The sequence below is a fragment of the Anoplopoma fimbria genome, chromosome 16, assembly GCF_027596085.1.
Source record: "Anoplopoma fimbria isolate UVic2021 breed Golden Eagle Sablefish chromosome 16, Afim_UVic_2022, whole genome shotgun sequence".
NCBI classification, from domain to species: Eukaryota; Metazoa; Chordata; class Actinopteri; order Perciformes; family Anoplopomatidae; genus Anoplopoma; species Anoplopoma fimbria.
This window is the reverse complement of record NC_072464.1, coordinates 12,871,002-12,891,365: the sequence shown is the minus strand read 5'-3', so window position 1 is coordinate 12,891,365 and position 20,364 is coordinate 12,871,002. Positions and strand designations below refer to the sequence as shown.

Here is a 20,364-nt window from a genome sequence, read left to right as displayed (position 1 = left end):
AATTATGGAAGAATTTAGCTAATTCATTATGATGCATTGACTTAATTATTATTAATTTGCCATATCTCTGACTCACATGTCTGGATGGCACATTTGCCTAATTGCCTTGCTTGTGCACTTACTTATAATTGATCACATTCAACATAATTCTGTTGTTGTTTTGTATCTGATCTTTTCAAGATATTTTTTTTATGTCCAAATGTTTTTGTATCACTCTCAGTCATATTCTTTGAGCTCCATGAAATTTTAAAAAACTAAAAAGATGCATGGTTTTCGACTAAAATAGGCTACCTCTACTACAATTAAAGGGATTTTTAAACTGTCTTTGGGGTAAAAGACCTTCTATAGGAAGTCACTTCTTTTTATCGTGCAAATGTTTGTCACAACTGTCAGTTGGTCAGAATAAATCGATGACAGAGAGATGAGACAGATTGTCTTCAATAATTGTGTTTATTATATAAACTGATTCCATCACTTTAGAGAAGATTGACACTATAAGCTGTGTGACTACACCATCGTGCTCGCTGTCTTGATGTCGTGACAGATTACTTGACACAGTTGAACACGCTTAAAGGTTTATCTGTGTTTTACACAGTGAGCAGTTAGAAACATTGGTGCTGCTAATGCAAAAAGGACGTTCTATTCACAGCGGTCTGTGAGTCCCATTGGGGCTTGTTTGTGCCTTTTGACTATTGACTGTCCATTTTTCGGTAAATGTTGATGTGTAAAGTGAAAGACAATGGGGAAGTATAGCTGCACAAATCACAGCCACTGGTTGTTTTATTGTGACTTGAAATGTTGTCATGAATATTTCAATATGCATTTCGAGGGTACAAGACACATTTAGTCCTATGTAAACAAGGCTTATAAATCTTAGGGCCTTGTTATGTATTCATTAGAACATTTGATCACAGTTCTAGCATATCAACAGATGAAATCTCTCTACTTGATGTGTGAAATGATTTAATGCTCTAATATTCTTTGGGGGTTAAATTGATGAAGGCTTATGTGAAAATAATCGCACTGATTTATTCAAAGGAATAGTTAGACATTTTGTGGAAATAAACATATCCCTTTTCTTGCCAAGTATTAGATGAGAAGATCAATACCACTCTCTCGACTTGATGGTAAATATGAAGCCAGAGCCAGCAGCTGGTTAGCTTAGAATAAAGACTGGAAACAGTTGGAAACAGCTAGCCTGCCTGTAAATAATATATGTGTTAAAGGAGAGATAACATTTTAAATAGTTAGCTTTAGTGTTTCTTCTATTTATGCTAAGCTAAGCTAAACATAAGCGTGTTATCATTCTTCTCATCTGACTCTTGGCAAGTAAGCAAATATAGTTTTTTGTCCCAAAGTACTATCAAAACTATCAATTTAACCCTATTCAGTACCAAAACTGAGCTGTATTGTAAATTGACATGATTATGTGTTTTTGACAAAATAGTATATAGTAATAGAGTTCATCAAAAAAATATAATAAATAAACGTAGTTTTATAGAAATCAAAACAACAGTTACAAAGAGTTTTTCACAGAGCACAAAAAAGACAAGAATAGACAGACAAGAGCAGGACTGCAATTAATCCATACTCAGATTCATTTGTTAATCTGCTAATCATGTTCTCAGTTCACTGACTAAACATTTGGTCCATAAAAGTCTGGAAGTCTAGAAAATGCTTATACGCAGACAAAAATGAAAAATAAAAAAAACAGAGAAAAGTCTGTGACTCAATGTCAAGCTAGAGAATGTAAAAATAATCAAACGCCAGTGTCAGAGACATCAATGCTAACAGAATAGAAACTGAGTGCTTTTTACACACCTGACAATGGTCCTAATCTGCCTCTAAAACAAAACCCCCACTCTGCGTACTGGATTTAACCCCTCAGGGAGCCCGGCTTTATTGGCTCAGAGGGGTTGAGTTCATTTGTTCATGTGGTGCTCAGTTTAAGTGCTCCTCCCTAATCCTAAATCCTTTGATTGTCAACAAAGATACACAGATAGACTTGTGGTGGTGGGTCTTTGAATATGTAAATCTGTTGTTTGCATGTGTGCAAAATCCCCTCCACAAAAGACGCATTTTAATAATTGGTGTGTGGCGATAGACATTAATCTGTATCTTTTAGTGTATTAATGAGCAGCTAGTCGATCCTCATTTTGGAATAGATACGTGGTTTGAAAACTGAGGTCACTGACACGTTTCTAACCTGCTTCTTAATTGATGGGAAATGCTGCGTGTCCCTGAAGGGTTGCTAAAGTGATTAACTGACTTCAGGGGGCAGAATTGAATTTAAAACATGACCTCTGAGAGTACATTACACATGCAGGAACAAATGGTTCTGTGGTTCTAGCTCTCGTTAGGTCTCCCCTGACCAGATGATAGCGAGGTACAGAGAACTAAGTGGTCCTCAATCAGCTTTTTATCGACTCAGAACCTAGTTGCTTTGGCACATAATCAGTTTTTGTGTGTCTTCACTGCAAATTCATCTTTATCTTGATCAGTCTACTTGACAAATCGTTTAAAAATCAGTTTGAAAATACAATTTTAAGAATCAGCAAAGATCTATTAGAGTAGATACAAAATGTATTGGGGATGCTTTCACATGATCAAATGTTTGAGTACTTTCTGTTAGAGAAAAAGCAACCAAGACAGAATAGAAAGCCCTATTAGATAATAATAATTATATACTCCATCTCTGTTTTGCAAAATCCAAATATATATAAGGTAATCCTAAACCAAGCTTTTTAAACAATGCCAGGGGAGCGTTGATACTAGTGTATAAGGTCATATACATATTTACAGCTCATTGGTTACGGTTGAATCTGCCTCTTTGTATAACAGTGTCACGAAAACATTTTTTTTACAAGAGTGCATGCATGCAGTATGATGTTCATTACATAACATCTGTGCTGCTGCAGGGCACCGTGATGGTACAAGGCATGTACAGTTATATAGTCATGCTCTCTTTGCTCTGTGGCTCTCTCTGTGCGGCTGTAGCTCAAGCGGGTTTTCCTTATTCCGGTTTTATCCCCGGCTTCTACTGTCAGCATGTTGAAGTGTCCTTAAGTGAGACACTGAACCCCAAGTTGCTCCAGGATTTACAGTAGTTCCTAAATGGTTAGGATGGTCTAAATGCAAAGATGCCCCGAATCACATGCAAGCAACTGAAAAAGTGAGTTTTTCATGTAATGTCCCCTTTGAGATACATTTTGCTTCCAATTTTTTTTTTTACATGGTTATGTTTATACTTTCTTTTACTTTTCTTTCTTGCTTTGAAACAGATACTTTCTTGTCAGCTATGTCTGATTTGTTCTTGTATTTTCTTTATTTTCATAGAAATATCATCAGTGCATGGCTGGACTGCTCGCCCCACCCTATGGTGTGATGGAAAGTGGTTGTAGCGGTGACAGTAAGTATTACTGTTTACATCTCTGAGTGGTTAAGGATCAGCAATCACACATTTTGTCACAATGCTTGTTAGCTGTTGTATTAAAGTTCACACAGTGCAGGCTATGGGAGATTTGAAAGCATATTATGAACTTTCAATTAAATTTGATTGATCAAGACAACCTTTGCCTGTAAAATCAGAAACAGGTAGAGCAGTGGATTTGGTTTTACTGTCATATTAGTTACTCAAGATTTAAAGGTACAGATATGAAAAAAACCTAAATTGTAGTGAAGAAATCATAAAGTGAATAAAATGTATTTCAAAGTTATGTATGCAGATTGTTTCAAGATAAAGAAAACTGTAAATGCCGTCACTTTACTTTTATAACATATATGATCTTATTTTGTACAATATGTAATAATACTTTTGTATGCCTAACTCTATTACCGTCTGACCCTCCTTCATCCTGTTGCATTGTGATAAATGCTGACTTTTATTTATGCTTTTCTGTTGCAAGTTAACTCAATATTTGGTTCATTTTGCTCAAACAGAGCACTTAACTTGCTTTAAAGTCATGTACCATAAAAATGATGAACAGCAGTGAGGAAATCCAGAGAGTTTGTTGGCTTACTGGCAGCTTGTTTACTGTACGTTGTAATGTATTTCTCGAAAGGTTTTGTAAATGATGGATCATTTTGAAGAAAATATTTTTCTGATTTATGTTCCGATCGAAGAAGATTTGTCTGACTACTGCAGCCTCATGGGTTGCTTTTAAAAGTCGACGTGTCCCCTTTAGTATTCATCACTGTTTCGTGCTGTGGAGCAACACTTTAAGAGCAGAGCTCTGGGCGTTTTTTGCAGTATACAGTAAAATACTCAGGGGATTTACAGTATGTTCTCTATGCATGAATGCACCAAGACATAAATCGCACATGCATCAAGCAGCTGGAGGCTAATGCACTTTCTTGTACAATGCATTCACAGCAGCTTAGTGGTACTGTGACTGTAGTGGCGAATGAATTAAACATATTTTTAAACAGTTTTCTCAGTTACAAGCAACGCTGTGCTTTAAAAGCACCAAAGTGCTTATAAAGTCAGCATTGTTTCATTCAGTCATGCATTCAGCACCACTCTACCTGAGCACCTTTTAAAGCACACTTGTGTTGCCATTAATGTTCAATAAAACAAATCACTTCACTCTCAACTCTGACAAACTAAATCTGATCTTTTACCAACAAATTCAATTTCAGATTTATATTGGATTCATCTTTCACATGTGATGATGTGAACAAATTGGTATGACACTTGAATGAGTTGCCTGATATCACTTGGACCATTATGGCAGCATCACAAATAAAATGATGGACAGCTGTGTTAACTTCTATGAAAACAAAACAATAAACTGGCACAGATTATGTTCAGACCCACAGCATATAAATAGAAATGCAGTCCAACAGTGTGTAAGAAGATGACAGACACAATTATTCGCTACTTGGTAAACAAAGTGGAGCATTTAGCAGATAAAGAACCAGCTATTTCCCTCAGCAGTTGGTGGAGACCAAAAACTAAGCTAAAAGAGAATATTAGACCTACATTCATCAGGAGGGAGGAAACACGACTCCAAACAAATGATAATGTCCCTTCATAACTGCTGGATGTGTAAATAAGCAACTGTTTGCTAAAAAGAAAGGACTTTAAAGGTGATGATGTGTTCATGATGTGTTTGCAACTTTCTTCCACAGCCCCTAAGTGGTCAAAATATTAGTTAATGCAAGTTTAACATAAGTATTAATTATTTCCTCTCTTCTACTGAAGCTGTCATACAAAAATGATTTTCATCACAATATAATTCAAGAAGTCCTCAAAGGTAAATGACAAAATGCGTCATTGCTTTTTTAAAATAACCAGTATAATTGATAATCAAATGAGTACTTTGGTTAAATTAAGGCACTAAAACTACTGATTAGATTGTATTTTTCTGAACGCAGCCATTATCATTTTTCCTGCACATTGTTTGCCTAGTGGTTTGGTGGTATAAACACTAACACATGTTACGCAACATGCAGGCAACAATAGAAAATGAACATTTACAAAAATAACCAGTGATTTAAAGTAGCCAGGTATTACACTGAGCTTTGTAAACAAAGTTACACCGATGCCTGAGTTTCCTGGATGGTTAGCCAGATGCAAAACGTTTCACTCCTAGCTATGTTCCACTTTCTGTGGATTGTATGGATTCTTTATCCGTTTTTGTTGTACAGCAGTCTAAGAAGCCTGTCTGAGAAAAGCTGTGTTTTCCCTGCAGATACGATTGTGACTGAGCAGCTCTGACTGATTATGCTATTTGTCCTGGAGGGGAAATGTACAAGCATAAAGCTCCCAACACTGAGAAATAACCACACCCTACAAACTCGCTGCAGAACTGTCACATTTCCTCATTGATTTGATTTTTAAATTATTTTTAACATCATTTTGCTGCCCATGTACAGTCGCTACCAGAATAATAATGTTTAATAGCATGTTTATTTAATAAGAAATGTAAATTAGAATGCATTTTTCACAATAGATTTGATAAGAAATGGTAATTGTCCTTCAAAGGTAAGCGCACATGGAAGCATAAATAATTATTAATGCCAGACCAATAACTGAAAAGAATATATATAAGAATATCACTGAATAGAAATTGATAGAAATAGATGACATTTTCCACTGTTATGGATATATTTTCTGTTTCATAGACAGAAATGTCATATTTGTTTGATTGGATAAGTAAAAGAAAAAAGAAAAACAGAAATTTCAGGATCATAATGATGTGTTGCATCTATATCATTGTTTTAAAGTCAAGCTAAATATGTTTATATATACAGTATGTTGTTGTTCTTATGAATATACTCTCTGTTTTTTGTCCCAAAAGGAATGCCGGACAAAGAGAACATAAGCCACAACTCATTTGTTTCTGTCTCCAAACATCAGAATAAGGTATTTTGCCTGACACACATGAATTATTTATCTGATTTATTGCCACCACAAGTTATGAAAGAGAGGGAGAGACAAACTGAGAGGCTGAGGCAATGCTGGTTCATTGGCATTGTTCCTGTATCGCAGAGGGTGACTGAACCTGAACAGTTTGGCACTTAAACCTAAAGACTATAACTCATTCTGTGCTTCTGTTTCGCCTGACATAGCGGCATACTTTACCGTTACTCTCCAACAGAGGATGGAGGAGAGCGGGGAATGTGACGTTTATGTTTAAAGTTGGTCTAAATATAAACAAGATGACTGGAGTTTTTGTCTCCATCCATAACAGTTCCTGTCCCACCTTTCTCCTGTTGTCGTTTCCTGCGTTGATAACATGGCACTGCAGCAGATTTATGATGCCCTGTGCTTTGTTCCTACATAGTGTTTGGTTACAACATGGCCACAGAGTAGTACTGTTATCTAGAAAAAAAAGCGTGTATTCACTTTATGTAACAAACAAACTGCTATTATTTACTTTAACATATATGAATAATGGTGTTTAATAAAGCCCAGCTTCTTTTTGTACTGAGCGGACACATTTTTCTTGTAAATAAATCATGAACTTAAAAGCCTTCACATAAATGCACGAGTTGAGCCGCTCTCTGAAGCATGCAGAATGCACTTTAAATGTCAAAGCCCCACAGCCCACCCCATGGCCCCAGTGGGGACAGAAACACATTCCCATACAGTAATTGACATTATCTGTGTCCCATTTAGGCAATTGAGTTCAGCAGTCAAGATTCCGATAACAGACTATTATTTTAACTGAGAAGCAATATAGAAAGACATAAGTTAAATTAAAGTTGACAGCTAATGTCAGCTGTGAGTACTAGCAGTAAGGAAGACATCCTGTGGCCCGCCGTGAGAGGAAAAACACTTGACTTGTCAGTTGTGTTGTTGCTTCCTGATGTATTTTATTGCCAATTACTGAATTGGTGTTTCCTTCAACAACAAACCTTTATTTTCACCCATTTCTGTGATGTAGAACCTCAGTTTTATTGTCATGCATGATGTGTTTTATTTCAAATCCTCTTATATTTTGTTTCATTTTATTTCGCAGAAGTCATTCATTGAAAGTCCAGCCAAATCCCACCTTAAATGCATTTCTCAGGTAGTAAACACAATCATCCTTCTGTATGCAGGGACCAGTCATTACCTGCTTATGTGGCAGGTAGTATGTAGGACTCTACTATGCTTAGATTTAACTTGAGTTCCACTCTGCAGGTACCCTCTGAGAAGATACTGCGGGCGGGGAAGATTCTCCGAAACGCCATCCTCTCCAGGGCGCCTCACATGATCAGAGACAGGAAGTACCATTTGAAGACGTACAGGTTAGATAGCATCGTAATTCTTTGATATTTGTGAAATACTGCATCATGTAAATTGATACTATACTAGAAGGGGCAATCTGACTCTGGAAAAAACACACATTCTCCTCCAGTCAGGAGCAGAGCTTTGTCTCGCTGATACAGAAAAATTAGAGGTTTTCTAAAGGAACTCTAGTGCTGGGAAATACTGTAGCTTTTGTCTACAGGGACCACCAAAATCATCACAAAATTAAAGTTACTTGTAGTAGCTTTAACAAACAGACTCCGTTATGGCAACACCCTGTTAACAGTTTAGTTAAAGAAAAGAAACAAAAAAAAACAAACAAGAACAGGCAGTTTCAATTACTAAAAACAGTCAAACATATACTGCTCAGCCTTGTATAAGATCTTAAACAGACCTTTCCTGTCATTTCTGCAGGCAGTGTTGTGTGGGGACAGAGTTGGTTGACTGGCAATTGCAGCAGAGCTCATGCATCCACTCTCGTATTCAGGCAGTGGGCATGTGGCAGGTGTTGCTGGAAGAAGGTGTTCTCAACCACGGTGAGACTCTGTGTGATGTCTGTGTCTGCAGCACATGTACTATCAAAGCAGGGATTTTTAATTTAATTTGAGCCCTGCTGTCTGTGTTGTTGTGACGCAGTGGACCAAGAGCTGAGCTTCCAGGACAAGTACCTTTTCTACCGCTTTCTGGATGACGAGCAGGAGGATGCTTCTTTTCCGGACGAGGAGGAGAGGAAGGAGAGCCAAGAGGAGCTGCAGGACACCCTGCTGCTCCTCTTGCAGATTGGACCTGACGCCCACATGAGGATGATTCTGAGGAAACAGTACGACTATAAAACAATACTCTCTTAAAGCAATTTAAAAAAAATTGAATTGGTGTTTTGTTGTAACGATTTCCTTTACGTATTTCCTGTTTTGCAGGCCGACTGAAAGAACTGCAGATGATTTAGAGATAATTTATGAAGAGCTGCTCCATATAAAGGCCTTATCTCACCTGTCAACCACTGTGAGTTCTCTGTCTTATGTGGCCATATGAATCCTGATGTCACTGTGCAGACATTAAGATTGCTTCTGCCTCTTGTGGAAGTAAAACACTTGTTCATCTCCTCAGACTCTTGTCACATTTAAGAGCAGAGCGAAAGACAAGATGCAAGCATGCAAACTGCACACCCTCCTGCACTTGTGTAGTCATCTCAGTACTAATCACCACACATTTTGATAGCTGTATTGCAAGTAAAATCATTAATTTGCATTGCTGCTGGGTTTCACTCAAAGTTGGGTGAGAACTGCTGAATACTGCATGCCTTTTTTAAATGGATTTTAGATCACATTCAATTGTAGGTTAATCAGTCTTACACTGGAGGGGTATTGACTAGCAGGAGAATACAACTTTGCATGGTTGTGCTCTTTCTGGTCGCTCCCGGTTGCACTAGTGAGTAAACTTCATTTCTGTTTATATTGATCCTCCTAACCTATGAATCTGTCTACTCTGCAGGTAAAGAGAGAACTGGCAGGAGTGCTGATCTTCGAGTCTCATGCTAAGGCAGGCACAGTGTGTAAGTAATGCTTTGAAATTAGTAATGTGATGGTAATGATCTTTCCCTAAAAACTGATACCAAACTATTTAATTTATAAATGAATGATAGAGTCATAATGAATCCAACAAATCCCAGATTAGGGAATCCCAGAATACAAAAGCTTTTCTTTGTTTCTTTTCTCTCTCAGTGTTCAATCAGGGCGAGGAGGGCACATCATGGTACATTATTTTGAAAGGCTCAGTCAACGTTGTTATCTATGGAAAAGTAGGTATTTCTCCAGACAAGATGAAAATATTTCCAAAATCTATAAATGATTATGTTGCTCTGACCAGGGCATTAATTCATCGGTAAGAAACTGATCAGTACGCTGTGTGTTGCAGGGTGTTGTTTGCACTCTACATCAGGGAGACGACTTTGGGAAGCTCGCTCTCGTCAATGACGCCCCTCGCGCTGCCTCCATTGTCCTGCGAGAGGACAACTGTCACTTCCTGACAGTCGACAAGGAGGACTTCAACCGGATTTTGAGGGTGAGTTTCTTTCGATGCTTTTACTGTAACATTTAAAAAAGTTATATTGCCCTCTGTTGTCAAAACCTCACCATTGCAGCCATAAAGGTTATTTAATGTATCCTTCGAGATAGTACTCCAGCCCTCTGCACCCATTAGCTTAGTCATCTAAATATGAGTTATGTTGGTAATGACTTGTGTTACTTCAAGCTGGAGATAAAAGGCAGCTTTGGGTTTAATTAGCTGTGGATGCAAACTTGTTGTGTGAGAAACTTCCATCTGGGTGTTCATAAGCCGTCACAAAATGTATAGTTTTGGCTGAAATACAGCAGCAGAGATTTGACAGTATGACCCGGGATGTGAATGAATGTGATGCTCCAGCAGGTCTGTAATGTAAATAAAGTATAAATCTAGTACCAATGAACTTTATAAAGATATATCCATATAAATGGCTTCAAAATGTAAAAAAAACTCTCAGCTAACCATTAAGCAACAAAAACCTTAACATACAGTTTTCACAAATGTTTCCCCATTAGTAGCAATAGGTTCAAAATCACATTCCTGTCCTGTGTTGGCTCTTCATTGTAGCTAATATGATGTTTACACTGACTGAAATACTTCAAACCAAGACACCTGAGTTTTATGGTTACACCATCCAACCAAATAAATATATTCCAGGTGTCTTGTTTATTATTTAATACACCTCTACCCAAAATTCGGGTTGACAATTTTTTTATCTTTGAAAACTTGAACAATGTTTGGCTACACAGAATGAGTTTGTAAAGACTGAACCCCAGTAGGCCGCTCATCAGGGGTTAAAATACTTTTTTTGCAACAATAACACTGACTAGTAATAAAGTCTTGGGTAAATTATTATATATATTTTTTAATTAAGTTAGTTTATATATTAAATAAATTCACATTTCTTAAGAAGTAACAATCACCACACTGTGATAAGACTAACAAAATATTATTTGGTATCATTGCATTTTCATGAACTCTATTTAAGCCTCCTGCCTGCTGCTGTTAGCGTGGTTCAGTGCTGACTGTACACCAGACAAGGCGACTAATCCACTGCTCGGTGACCAAAAGCCAAGTGTCATGGCACTTTCTCTGCAAAAAAGGGAAAATAACAGCTGGCTCTGATGCAGAGAGCAGAGAGGAGTCAAACCTCTCTGTAATTTTGAGATGATGGTGTCAACATTGTGTTCAGTTTATGACGCGTTAGTGTTGGAAGAGACACCTCATATTCACTCAAACAGATATTAGCTCAGATAGATTTACATTTACACAACCTTCCGGTGTGTTTTTATTATTATTATAGCTGATTATCTGTCGGCTCGAAAAACGTCTTTCTCACTCTTTATAATAAAATGCATAACTTATGTGTATTCACTGTGTGTGTATTTGTTTGAAGGATGTGGAGGCCAACACGGTGCGTCTGAAGGAGCACGGTCAGGATGTTCTGGTGTTAGAGAAGAGTCTCAGCAGCAGTCGAACCTCCAGCCACGGAGCCTCTTCCTCCCATTACAAGTAAATGTACCCACAATCCACTGAACTGGCTTCGCACAGGAAAGGTTTAAAAGCATCGTGTGTGTGTCTGTTGAACTACTTTAAACATTATGAGGTGGCATAGTGTGATATTTATTTATCTTTATTCAATGCTGATATATTGCTTATAAATGCCAAATAGGGGAACTTTGCCATTTTAACATTTAAACACCTGCCAGACAATAAAAAAATGGTATTTGAATGGATCATAATGTTTTATAAGGGCTCTTAAAATACCATTGAGTTTAGAAATTCAAATGCTGTTTTATTTAACAGTTTACCTGTTATATTTTTCAATTCAGTCAGAGAGCAAAACATAGTATACTGCAGTTGACTGTAGTTACAGTCAATGGTGAAATAGACCTTTAGAAATGTGGATGATGATTTAACAGAGCCTCCCTTTTTAACTATTGAATTAATCATAATATTTTAGATATCTTTGCAATCTGATGTAATGTAATGTAATATTCTACATTACTTGACTTGACTTGATTTGAAGTGTAGTGTTAATTATATATTCTCTTTCTTTCTTTCTTTCTTTCTTTCTTTCTTTCTTTCTTTCTTTCTTTCTTTCTTTCTTTTTATCTTTATCTTTCTCACTTGAAGTTACAATCTTGAAGATCTTGTTTCTCTTTCATTCTCTTTGGTATCATTATTGGCAATAAGTGGTAACTGCAGGTGTGTTAGTATGCTCTGCTGGACCAAACCACTACAGAGGGATGGAAACGCATCACAGACATCCAGTTTAATCACCATTCTGTTTCCTCATTCTGCGATAGATAGTGATTTAATGATAATCTTCAAAATTATTACTATCAATACTAAAACCAACAATATGTAACACTATCGCTCAAAACTTTCAGGCCTTGGCATACTGTCTGTTTTTCTCAAGCCCATTCATTGCTACTAAAGATGTTAGTCTTAAAAAATATGGGTCACAAATATATACTTTTATTTATTTAAAATAAAAAAAAGGTCCTAATACAAACTGTAGTTTTTAGCAAACATTATCCAGGACTTATTTGTGTATTTATAGGGGACTTTTTTCAGCTGTGGATTAATACATGTTTGGTGCTATAGTGATGTTTCAATGTAACGTATGTAGGATCGACTCAGAATTAACTCAACACATAACCCAGTGAAACAATGTGGCTATTTTACCGTTTTTTAAATAGTATGTCGAGTGGAGATGAGATATAGCAATCTTTTGCTACGCAGATAATACTTGCTCCTGTTGGTCTATTGTTTGTTTTGGCCTTTCAAAAAATTGGGCAATATGAAAAATATAGAATATCCTCAGCTTTATCCTTAAAAACAGTGCCTTGTTAACACTGTCTCTATCAATCAGTGTGAGAGCAGATGAAAAAAGGCTTCCTGATCATGTCTAGTGCCACAGGCAAAGAGCAATCCTGTGCACTGCAGCCAACAAGTGTTATCTTAATAGAAGCATCTGTCACTGCAACACGGTGGCTGTAATATAGAGAGACACATTAATGGTAATGATGGCCCTCGCTCCTTGGGTGATGAGAAGGCCCGGCAAGTCACAATTACTTGTTTGGGGTTGCCCTCTAATCAACTTGGCTCCTCACACATGAGAGTGTCAAGACTATGAGGGGAAAACACAACATGTCTTGTGCGGCTCCCTCTTGTGATACTGTTATCAAGTAATGAAAACAACTTAGGCTGGACTGTGTTGATTCTCCTTCACTGACAAGATGCCCCTACCTTTTTATTTTGGCTTCTCTGACAGCCCTTGGCCAAGACTCCCCTTAATCTTCAACCAGGCCGAGAACCCTGTGATTGTAAATAGGATTGTTATCAAATGAAGCAATCACAAACACGTGTTCAAGTAAGACGAATCAGTCAAGGGCCACGGAGGTGTCACAGATCATTTAGAGCCAGTGTTTCTTGATTAGTGAAGGGAGTGTTTTATCCTGTGTTTGCTGCAGATACAAGGTAATGTCGGGGACTCCGGAGAAGATTTTGGAGCACCTCCTCGAAATGATGCGATTGGATTCTCATTTCACCGAGTCAGGTACTGCTCGGCATGCAACATTCAGCAAGTCATAATAGAGCCATCCAATACAATATATCAGTATGATGATCATTTACTGTGAAGGATTTTCCTATATGCTGTATATTTATTCTTTCCGGCTCAAAGTTTCTCTCCTCTGCCCGTTCCCTGCTGCTCTGCACTGACCTGTTTGTTCTCATCTATAATTAGCCACACGTTACAGAGCTGATCTAATTACTCACGCTTGTGTGGATACAGAAGGTTTTAATTTGCCTGCAGAGGTGACAGAGACAGCGCCATGCAGGATCAAGGCCTTGTGGCTCTGGAGGCCCTTTGATCTGCTCTAACACAGATGTCTGATGTAATCTTCTCTTTTTTTTTTGTCACAGACTCAGCCTTAGATGACTTTGTGCTCACGCACTGTGTCTTCATCCCAAACAGTCAGCTTTGTCCGGTGTTGATGGCCCAATATCCTTTCAGCACTACGTTACCTGATGTTGTTATATGTGAAACTGACATGAAAAAAACCCTTCCTACTCTGCTCTACTGACACTGTTTTGATCTTTAACTGCTGTGCACTTACCATGCCCAGGCTTTGCAGGGCTCTGAACAGGAAAAGCTGGACTACACGCTTAACAACAAGCGCAGGGTGATCCGCCTGGTGATGCAGTGGGCTGCTGTACATGGAGATCACCTGCAGGAGGAGGACATCTCTGGGGCTTTCCTAGAGGTCAGCATATAGACACTTGAACGTTATAACCACTGTTCTAACTACTGCTATAGGTGCAGCGTGATAACAATAATCATGATGTGGTTTAATAATCAATGTACAGTCAGTGTTTCTATTTCAATTTTTCAATTTTAATTTTGATATTTCATTGACAGTGTATGTTGTTGTACACCAACATTTAAGAATTTAAGCCAGAAGATATATAAAACATAAAACCCCTCAAGATTTACTTTTTGAAAAAATAAACAAGTAATTGTAGTTTGTAAATATCTTAAAGAGAAAACAATTGTGCAATAACAGTCATGTAAATAGCATCTACAAACCCAAACAGTTTGAAATTCCTTGATTGTAATAAAAGCAGAGGAAAAATAAAAACCTGATTTCGCAAAGAGGTTTGTGAGAAATCAACAAGTCCAGATTCACACAAATAAAATTACATTTTTAATCAACTGTCATTTTTTTTTAGATATTGCTTACACAAATAGCACTTCCTCCAATCTCTAAAGCTAAGTCTTACTATTTGTACCTTGAGTGTACTACTGGCACCTTTATTTACAACAGCAAGCAAATACATGCATCAGTTACTAGTGGACACCTGCCAACCTATCAGAGTAGAGAATTCTCCCTCGGTAACCATGGTAAAAAAACAGATTTGTTAGTCTTAATAAATGTTTACAACATAGTTTATACTTGCCCTGAGCAATAAGGCCAGGGGATGAATATTGCTTGCATTTACATGTTTATTCTTTGATTTGTATCCATGATATATCTCCAGATGTTAATCTGAATAAATATGTTTTGGTTTACAAAATTCTTTTTATTGTTGCTGTGCTTTGCAGGAGTTTCTCATGGCGGTATCTAATGATGCCAAAGCAGTTCCAGCCCTCAGGGATCAACTCGCAGAACTAGAGAGAATCGTAAAGCGAAAGTAAGGGAATGGATGGCCATGTGTATTTATCATTTTGTACCCACCATGATCCAACTGTATGTGCACATAATTAAAAAGCAAATTTTTTTTTTTCATGTTTTAGCACTGAAGATGCCAGAGTCTCACAGAAAAAGGCAAGACACTGACTTTGATCTTTTCAAATTAAAGTTCATGTGCAAAAATATTATGATAACTGAACCTGTTAAACTTCACAGCACAAAGTCCTACTACGGCAGTTCAGTATGGGAGACGAGAAGCTTCAAAAACGTCAGCCCATCAAGAGCAATGATGAAAGTGAGTAAAGGATGTGTCTCCACATTCTGAGATCAATGTATGATACATTTGTCCCAGACTAAAGAGGATCATATCAGTACATTGTTGCTAGACCCTGTTGTCAATCACTGTTACATTTTAATTGCAATTTGAAACTTTTATTGAGCAATGTGTTAACCTTATCAGGTCTTAATTAGACAAACACCTAAACCTGTTTGTTTTAAGTTTGGTTGATACCTGCCATTTAGCTGCTTACCATGTAAAAACACAAGCCAACTTCTGTTTTTTACTTGTTAATGAGGATCTTATTTCTCAATAATAGGAAATGAGTCATTGGTGTTCTTTGCCTCTTTTTTTCTCACACATTGACATTTCCTGTTTGCATATATGCTTAATCAATTTCAGTTTTCATTGAATATATCTGGACATAAGAAGCTTTAACATATTGAATCCTAACCCTTTTTAGCTCATGACCTCTTAAAATACAGCAATGTGTGTTGTTTTACTTAGGTAAATCCATCCAGGATTTCACAAGAAAAGCAAAGATTAGAGAAAAATGTATTTAGATATTGTTGTTTTTCTTGTGAATAATATCACGCAGATTTGGAACTATCTTGCTCTTATCCAACTGCCCCCATCTTTCCAGCACTGCTTTACCGCTCCTTCCTTCCTTTTTGCTGACAGTCGCATATTTGCTCTGATTAACGCCTTCAGTTCTGCTCAAAGTCTACTGCTGTGACCACACCTACACAACGATTCGTGTCCCTGTGGCCGCCTCAGTCAGGGAGGTCATCGGTGCCGTGGCCGACAAGCTGGGGTCAGCAGAGGACCTGCTCCTGGTCAACCTCAGTTCGGCAGGAGGTGAGAGCAACGGCAGCTAAGTGTTAATCAAATGGTCAGGGGCAGCACAAGGGAGAGCCCAAACAGGAGGATGTACTAATAAATCCCCCAGCTGACTTAGTGAGAAATTAGCTGCCTTGTGCAGACTGTGATGGCTGCTGCAGTAGATGCTAAAGATGCCCTTAAAAGCAGCTTTAGAAAAACGTGAGCTCAGTTTTCCTCATGGCATTCAGCATGAGGCTGTTGGTGCTACTGGCTGCTCCTTACTGTTGTGAGAGTCTCTGCCAGAAAACTCTTATGCAGCTCTAACTTGTCCACACTTGACCTTTCATGCTCCTTATCAAAGGCAAGTAAACAGATACAGAGCTGGAGCTGCTCTCTTGCTTGGAGCAGATTGTCATACGGCTCATTTATTATATCTCTAACCAATGAACTCAAGGTTCCTGCTTTTACATACAATGTAGCATGAAATAACTCTTGTATTACAGATAGTACACTTATAATGGTATAAGTTGTTGTCCAATATCATCAAAAAATTTGAATCTTTTTCAATCCTTTGGTGTTATGTTTTTTGTTCTACAGAGAAAGTCATCTTCAAGCCTAATGATGTTTCAGTGTTCTCCACTCTCAGCATAAATGGACGGCTGTTTGCCTGCCGGAGGGATCAGTTGGATTCTTTGGTGGGTTAATCTCTAATTACACAGCACATTCTCTTCATATAAAAGAGGGCTGACTGAAACCCTATGTATAACTGTACATCTTTGAACTCTATTGCTCTAAACACACTCTTCTCATTTTATTTGAAATGCTTTTAGAATCAAGCTAGCTTTTAAGCAACCTAGAAAATGTGCAGTTTTATATTTTAATGTTTTTATTCCAGACTGCGGTATTTACCCTTATAAGCAATCATATTGTCTCTTTTTTAAGATTTGAATATATTTTGGCTGATTTTTCAGTTTATTTATTCAAATTGCAAAGCAAATATTCCTGAAACAGTACATGATTATCAAATATAAAAGGCAGTTTTTCTTGTTTTCTAGACCCCTTTACCCGAGCAGGAGGGTTCCTCTACAGGCCTGTTGGCCAGCTTTGAGTTAATGAGCTCCAAAGATGTGGCGTACCACATGACTTCCTATGACTGGGAGCTTTTTCACTGTGTACATGAGGTAAAATTGTGATATGAGGCCAGGTGACATAAGCAGAACTGATTCATTACTAGTACACCGGCTTTGATGTTATAGCATGAATTGAAGTTAATTTGTTTTTATTCTTTCAGTTGATCCACTATTTTGTTCAGGAGAACTGTTTTTCTTTGGTGTTCAACAGCTTGAACTCGTCTACCACACATTTGGGAGGCAAAACTTCAAGAAAACCACCGTGAACCTGGACCTGTTCCTGAGGAGGTTTAATGAAATTCAGTTCTGGGTGATCACAGAGGTGTGTCTGTGCTCTCAGCTCAGCAAGAGGGTGCAGCTTCTCAAGAAATTCATCAAGATTGCTGCTCAGTAAGTAGACCGTGTTTTACTGTCTATTCTGCTTTTCTTTGACTCAGCTTGCAGTTTTGTACATTCACTTTCTTAACGTACCTTTTTATGTTTTCTCTCAAAGCTGCAAGGAGTTCAGGAACCTGAACGCCTTCTTTGCCATCATTATGGGATTAAGTAACCCAGCAGTGTGCAGATTGAGTCAAACCTGGGAGGTGGGTACCTGTCTGTTTCAATATTATTCTTATCCTAACTCCAAGTTAACCTTTAATGTCATCTGTTTTCACAGAAACTTCCCAGCAAATTCAAGAAGTTTTACGGGGAATTTGAAAACCTGATGGTAGGTTGAAACAACTTATTTTGTTCTTCAAAGCGTCTCCATCTTTGAGTTGTCTGTCCAGCATTTCTTGCACCGTCAGCTAGTCAAGTGTGGGTTCAGCAGTATCATCCTCGGGCGGCATTGTGATGGATCTGTTTGACACAGCGACGGCAGATCTCAGAACAGTGTGTTTGTTTCCACAGGACCCGTCCAGGAACCACCGGGCGTACCGACTGACAGTTGCCAAGCTGGAACCTCCCATCATTCCCTTCATGCCGCTGCTGATCAAAGGTCAGAAAGGTTAACTTGATGACCCTATATTTTTAATGTAACATAATTTTGACCTGTGAATCACAGTTGTTATTTTGTTGAATTTCTTCTTCAACAGCTTTAACCATCTTAACAATTGGTCTTTTTCAGACATGACATTCACTCATGAGGGCAACAAGACGTTTATCGACTATTTGGTCAATTTTGAGAAAATGGTAAGGCTCTGAAGGGGCAGATTATTGTCTAACAGTTGGTGTTAATCTTTTTTTTTAAATATTCAGTGAATTGCTGATATCTGTTGCTGATTATAGCTCTTTTTCTTCCAGCGGATGATTGCTAACACGTTGAAAATAGCGAAATACTGTCGGAGCCAACCATTCAGTGAGTGTGCATCCCAAAAGTTTATTTTATATTGATAGAAATTTGGATATAATATAAAATGGTTTCATTACAAATAATGTATTTAAATTATACTCCAGTTCTATGTCGATTTTTTAGGGAATGGCATTAATTAATTTATTACTTAACCATTTTTGCTCCTCTTTCCACTTTAATCAGGCCCAGATTCACCTCTGGCCAGCAAGAACCACCAAGAAGTTCGGACATACGTACGTCAGCTCAAGGTGATCGACAATCAAAGGACGCTAACTCAGCTCTCCCACAGACTTGAGCCCCGCAGGTCTTGAAACCACTCAGGGACAGAAATGTTACACTCTGATGCTGCTTCACTAAACGACATGCGCTTGCATTTGGATGCATTTACAACCAACACAGGCAATCACATGAGTTTGTCAGATAATGGGATATTGTTTCAGATGCCTGACTTGTTAAGCCTTTTATTACAGTAATTTGTGATACTTTAACAGCAGTAATTGTTGGTGGGTGAAGTACCTCTCATATCACAGAGCTGCAAGTCAAACAAGAGGGACAATTGAGGGAATTAACAAGCTTTTGAGGGGATCTCATTCATCAGATTAACATTTCAGACGTAAACACCATGTGACGCTGATGCTTTAAAATGCAAAGTCTTGATATTCCTGATATTCAGTTGTTTCATATCTTTTGTATCAAACAATATTTATACATATTTAAGCTTGTGAGAATCTTGTGTGTTGTAAACTGTATGCAAATATTTATTTTGACATCAGCATGCAAAGAGTTATTATGATTGTTTGCCTTTTTATTCATGTGAGCTTATTTCTCATTGGAGATACAGTAAATGTTTGACAACCTTTTGTGTGCTGAAAGTATTAAATATTTAGATGTATTTATGCGCTGCATTGTCATTATGTTTTGCCATTTCATTAATACACTGTTTAAAATCATGGCATGTTTACAAAACTTTTGTAGTTTGCAGTTTGATTCTCCATACAATGAAATGGTTATGTGTTGTTAATCAGTATAGTGGAGCATGCAGTTACCAATTGCTTAACGTCTTAGACTGATTTTTTTAGTTAGGAGGATTCATTCAGATATCGAGGGTTAAGGAGGAGAGGAGCACAATATTTGGGGCAATATAAAGTGACAAACCTCCAATCAGAAGTCAGTATCATGATCTTCTGGACTCAGCTCTGAAGGAACTGAATTATATAATCAAAGTGACTTTGCCCATTACACTTATGACCATTGTGGGGGAAATATTTGAAACACATTTTATTATAATGCAGTATTGAACAACATCACAACTAACTATTACACAACAATAATCATATAATTTAGTTAAAACCTACCAAGCATTATAATCTTGCAGATCTGTCGGATTGCATTAAATTGCAGTGATGGAAGAAGTACTTGGATTTGTAACTTAAGTTAAGTAAAAAGAAATACCACTGTGTGAAAATACTCTGACTGTTACAAGAAGTCCATTGTGCATTCAACATCTTATTTAAGTGAAAGTACAAAAGTATTAGCATGCATAAACTTATAGTACCAAAAGTAAAAGTACTCATCAAACAGGATTGCCTGTTTCAGAATTATTAACATTATACAACAGCATTATAATAATAATAATTGATGCATTAATGTATAAATCACTTTAAATATTTCAGCTGCAACTTCGAGCTTAATGATAGTAATGATAATAATAATAATAATAATAATAATAATAATACATCATAATGTATTAGTTGATATTTTGTATTCATAACCTGAATCTGAAGGTAACTAGTGATTGATAT

General features: G+C 37.4%; 1 protein-coding gene across 2 annotated transcripts in view; it reads left to right on the top strand.

Moving 5' to 3' along the window:
* Positions 1–19,458, top strand: part of rapgef4a (Rap guanine nucleotide exchange factor 4a) — a 33,483-nt gene extending 14,025 nt beyond the window's left edge. For both annotated transcript variants that reach the window (XM_054614745.1, XM_054614746.1), the window contains 27 exons: positions 3,337–3,409; positions 6,303–6,367; positions 7,467–7,517; positions 7,631–7,737; positions 8,153–8,274; positions 8,375–8,558; positions 8,656–8,740; positions 9,230–9,290; positions 9,460–9,536; positions 9,653–9,799; positions 11,196–11,311; positions 13,279–13,364; positions 13,733–13,811; positions 13,923–14,073; positions 14,913–15,001; positions 15,105–15,135; positions 15,217–15,295; positions 15,989–16,135; positions 16,697–16,794; positions 17,155–17,280; positions 17,441–17,619; positions 17,723–17,813; positions 17,888–17,938; positions 18,121–18,208; positions 18,338–18,402; positions 18,514–18,568; positions 18,746–19,458. In XM_054614745.1, coding sequence (XP_054470720.1) covers positions 3,337–3,409; positions 6,303–6,367; positions 7,467–7,517; positions 7,631–7,737; positions 8,153–8,274; positions 8,375–8,558; positions 8,656–8,740; positions 9,230–9,290; positions 9,460–9,536; positions 9,653–9,799; positions 11,196–11,311; positions 13,279–13,364; positions 13,733–13,811; positions 13,923–14,073; positions 14,913–15,001; positions 15,105–15,135; positions 15,217–15,295; positions 15,989–16,135; positions 16,697–16,794; positions 17,155–17,280; positions 17,441–17,619; positions 17,723–17,813; positions 17,888–17,938; positions 18,121–18,208; positions 18,338–18,402; positions 18,514–18,568; positions 18,746–18,873 — 2,631 coding nt within the window. In that variant the 3' untranslated portion in view covers positions 18,874–19,458. The remainder of the gene's footprint in view (positions 1–3,336; positions 3,410–6,302; positions 6,368–7,466; positions 7,518–7,630; positions 7,738–8,152; positions 8,275–8,374; positions 8,559–8,655; positions 8,741–9,229; positions 9,291–9,459; positions 9,537–9,652; positions 9,800–11,195; positions 11,312–13,278; positions 13,365–13,732; positions 13,812–13,922; positions 14,074–14,912; positions 15,002–15,104; positions 15,136–15,216; positions 15,296–15,988; positions 16,136–16,696; positions 16,795–17,154; positions 17,281–17,440; positions 17,620–17,722; positions 17,814–17,887; positions 17,939–18,120; positions 18,209–18,337; positions 18,403–18,513; positions 18,569–18,745) is intronic.
* The last annotated feature ends 906 nt before the right edge of the window (positions 19,459–20,364 follow it).